This window comes from Puntigrus tetrazona, chromosome 13 (genome assembly GCF_018831695.1).
Source record: "Puntigrus tetrazona isolate hp1 chromosome 13, ASM1883169v1, whole genome shotgun sequence".
In the NCBI taxonomy this organism is placed as follows: domain Eukaryota; kingdom Metazoa; phylum Chordata; class Actinopteri; order Cypriniformes; family Cyprinidae; genus Puntigrus; species Puntigrus tetrazona.
In genome coordinates, this window is record NC_056711.1 from 22,426,620 (window position 1) to 22,430,673 (window position 4,054).

Genomic DNA, 4,054 nt, shown 5'->3' on the forward strand with positions numbered 1-4,054 from the left:
ATTTTTCTGTTTTCTTTTCTTTTAAAAAATGTCAGTCCAACTCAAACGATGGAGGTGTAAATAATGTTTTTGTGACAACGTTTTAAGAACATTTTTAAAGACCATAGCAAACGTTAGTGAGATCCTTGTCAGGACGCCAGAAGTATCCAGAATGTTCCCTGATGTTTCTCCATGTTTTTATCAGCTGTTTGGACCTTCGTTCTCCCTTCAGAGCATGTATCGTGGATCTTCAGCTGATCTGCTCCTGCCGTGATGTTCCTCTTTCCCTCCAGAACGATGTTTTAGAAACAAGAAAGAGATTTGCTGTCGGAGCAGAATAAGGTCTTGTTTCCAGGTTTCTGCTGGTTAATGTGCTTATGTTGTTGTGGAGGAGATGATTAGATCTCCGGCTGATATCTGGGCTGTTTGTCAGAGTTATCGGGGCCGGCGGGCAGGTTTGTATTGGAGGAGTCTGCTGAGAAGCGATCGAGTCGCTGCTGGATCAAAGCGGATGCAATTAGGGAGCGTTTTAGAGTGTTTTCTGTCTGGATGTGTGGGGTGAAGCGCTGCTCTTCTCTCATGAGCTCCAAGGCTTTTCTAAAGTTCAGCAGAACAACATTTACACTGGATGCTTCAGAGGCCATTTCAACTGGATTATTTAGTTTGCTTGTTTCATTTGGACGGCTGAATGGCTCGATTGTTGCCTCTGGACTCTGTTTGACAGAATCAGAGCGTTTTCTAGTAACTGAGTGAGACATCGGGGGCATGTTTTAGAAAAGCCTCAGTAAGTAAGTAAACCTAATACTGCTGTATTAAAGTGTGATGCTGTAGATCACTGCGGCCTTTAAAAAAGGATGCTATCTGTGATTCAGATTGTTTCTCCGTGGAGATAGATCAGTCTCTTTCTTTGCTGGGGTGCCACAGGGCTCCGTGTTGGGCCCGATTTCGTTTGCTTTATATATGAAGAGTTCACATGCAAAAGCCTCTAAATAGATCTGATGTTTTTCTTTCTGGCTGCTTTGTATAGATCCCAATGCCTCATGGCTGAAAGCTTTAGCTGAAAATGCTTATGAACGTACTCTACGTGTGGAGAACGTTCACTCAGTATCTTTATCCCATTTTAGACCAAGGTGGCCTTTCTTTCATTTTTCACAAGGATGCGTACCGTATTTCTGCGTATGATACCCGTTTGTCAATGTCAGTCAAACCTGGATTAAAAATGGGTCTGAAGTCGTTCTGTTTGGCTTCCTTTGAGCTGGTTATCAGCCTGTCCTTGAGCTTAGCCTCCTTACAAGCAAATACCTGTACGAGTGTAAGAATACGAGGTGTTGTTTTTGCTTCGGAGATCAAATGCGACAAGCAAATAAAGTCTGTTATCAGAGCTGGGGGGTTTTCAGCTTAGGGGTTTACGTATACAGAAGTCTCTTCTATCTTTTAGCGATCTAGAGACATTTGAATTCAGATCTGCAATAAAACTAGCTAAGTTCCACGTACAACATATGATGTTATTCTACAATGACTAGATACTGATTCAATTAACAGCAAGAAAACCATAAAAAGTCAAGAACAGACCCGATGCGTTTGATTTTGTTGAAGCGGAGGTATTGTTTTCTGCAGAAACACTGTAACACTGTACGACTTTCCAGAACGTCCCAGGAAATGAAACCTATTAAATCCCTCTGTTATTGCTATAATTTAATATAAAGTTTGATTATTCGTGCAGTATTTGCAGAGAGAGCGTGGAGGATGAGAAACAGCACCGTCCGGGCTTTACTGAACACTTTTTTTATTGCTTAACAAGAACAGAGACATAACGCACATATATTGAAGATCACAGTGCTTTTAATTATTATCATTCATAATATTTATAGCATCAAAGGAACAAACAACAAAAGAACAAGAAAGAAGGAAAAGAAATAACTCCAGGGAATAACTTAGAAGTCATTTCCATGAGAAAAGGATTAAAAAAAAGCATGCATACATTTATTTAGTTTATTTCTTAGATCTTTTAAGGCTTCAATGTAATACAGGATTCTGAACAAACTTATTCAGTGATTCACTTGTTTTGTTTCTGAATAAATGTATAGATTTGACACTTCTTTTAATGAAAGATTTGATGGTTCACTTGTTTTTTGCTGAATAAAATCGTACGAATTATTTGAATAATTGATTTAATGACTCGTTTATTGTGTTTCATAATAAATGTGTACTTGAAGACTTTCTTGTCTTATTCCAGAGCCGATGGCATGAAAGATTCAATGACTCACTTCAGCGACTCACAGTCTGTTCTGAATCGCCTGAATGAATCATTAAAGTAGTCTGTAACCTCCACAGAGAACCACAGTAAAACTGTGACGGGTTCGGTAGGATCAGACAACATCTGAGATACAACCAATAGAAAATCTGGAATTTTAGGGAGAAAAAAAATTTGTGCAAATAAAATTCTCAGCAATGAATATAATCAAACATTTCTGATTATATTTAAATGTACTAAGATGAAGATGATCTTTACTTAACATCCTCATAAAGATGTATAATTTTGTCATAATCATACGGTGTGTTGCTGTCTGTTTCTATGAATGTATCTGTGCTGCTGCAGAGACCTGTGTTTGCAGGGATATAAGACATTAGAGTCCGTCCATCTCACATCACACACACTCTTGATTGTTATTTCATGAGCTTGTAATGCAGACTCTGTTTAGCTGAAGCACTGACCCGTGTGTGTTACTATCAGGACGTGGGACTGATGCATATGTTCCCGTGTAGTTAGCGTGGTCCTCACGTGTTCGTCTGTGTGTGTGTTTCAGGTGTGTATCGTGCAGAAGCGGGACACCGAGAAGATGTACGCCATGAAGTACATGAACAAGCAGCAGTGCATCGAGCGGGACGAGGTCCGGAACGTCTTTAGAGAGCTTGAGATCCTTCAGGAGATTGAACATGTGTTTTTAGTAAACCTCTGGTGACTATCCCGTGATTCTCTCTCGTCTTCTGCATGTGCATGAGCAAGTGTTTGTGTTTCATCTGTGTCTTTACTCGTGCAGCTTCAAGGAAGACGAGTGCGTGTCTCCGTCAGATCTGGAGAAATGTGTCTCGGTTATGGAAGCGGATGGGTGCCGTCAGAACGAGAGTCTGATAAAAACATCACGATATCAATCAGTTAACATCTGGAGAAGGCAAAAATACTCTTAGGCTTTTAGGCTTTTGTTTGGACTTTTAAACTGTGCAGATTTCTCTCCTGATTCAAACCAGAACACTTTTTCACCGGAGAAAGAGTTATTATGGATTATGTACTTATGGCATCTTAACGCGGGATTAGTTTCATCTTTTGTCTTCTCCAGATGCTAACTGATGTTTTTATCAGCTCTCGTTCTGACGGCACCCATTCACATCCATTAGAGAGACACAGATGCAGAGAGGCTTTTGTGCTGAGCTACTGCTTCGAGCGGGATAGACGCAGTTATTGAGAAACACTGGAGAACTGACATCTGCTCTTTTTTTTTTCTTGCATTAGTGACCTCCGGGAAAAAACTGAATGAAAAAAAGCACAACATGACGCCTGTAAACACTGTTAAACTCTCTTAATCTGTTTTAATGCGGCAGCTGAACCAGAAACGAGATCATTCCAGTAATCTCACATATCTGATTGTCTGACGTCACCGGAGCTGAGGTTTGACAGAAAGCCAGTATGAGTAATAGAGGAGTTCATCTTCATACTCTCAGGTCATCTTGATAAACTCTTCTCAGAGCTGCAGGCCTTATTTTTACATGACGTGAAGAATCTGATTTTTATCGATTAATCTTCATCTCTCGTCTCAGTCACCCCCGTTTTCTATATTTTTGCGCATCAGAGCTGTCTGACTGAGTTAAAGCATTAGTTTGCTGTGTGTGCGTGTGTGTGTGAGGTGTGTGTAGTGCGTGTGTGTGTGAGGTGTGTGTAGTGCGTGTGTGCGTGTGTGTGTGTCTGTGTGTGTGTGTGAGTGAGGTGTGTGTGTGTATGTGAGGTGTGTGTGTGTGTGTGTGAGGTGTGTGTGTGTATATGTGAGGTGTGTGTGTGTGTGTGTGAGGTGTGTGTGTG

General features: G+C 40.7%; 1 protein-coding gene across 1 annotated transcript in view; it reads left to right on the top strand.

Annotated features, from left to right (window-relative positions):
- LOC122356261 (serine/threonine-protein kinase 32C) overlaps nt 1–4,054 on the top strand; it is an 8,628-nt gene that overhangs the window by 1,298 nt on the left and 3,276 nt on the right. Inside the window, exon 3 of the mRNA XM_043254792.1 lies at nt 2,787–2,938. Within this exon, the coding sequence (XP_043110727.1) occupies nt 2,787–2,938 (152 nt within the window). The remainder of the gene's footprint in view (nt 1–2,786; nt 2,939–4,054) is intronic.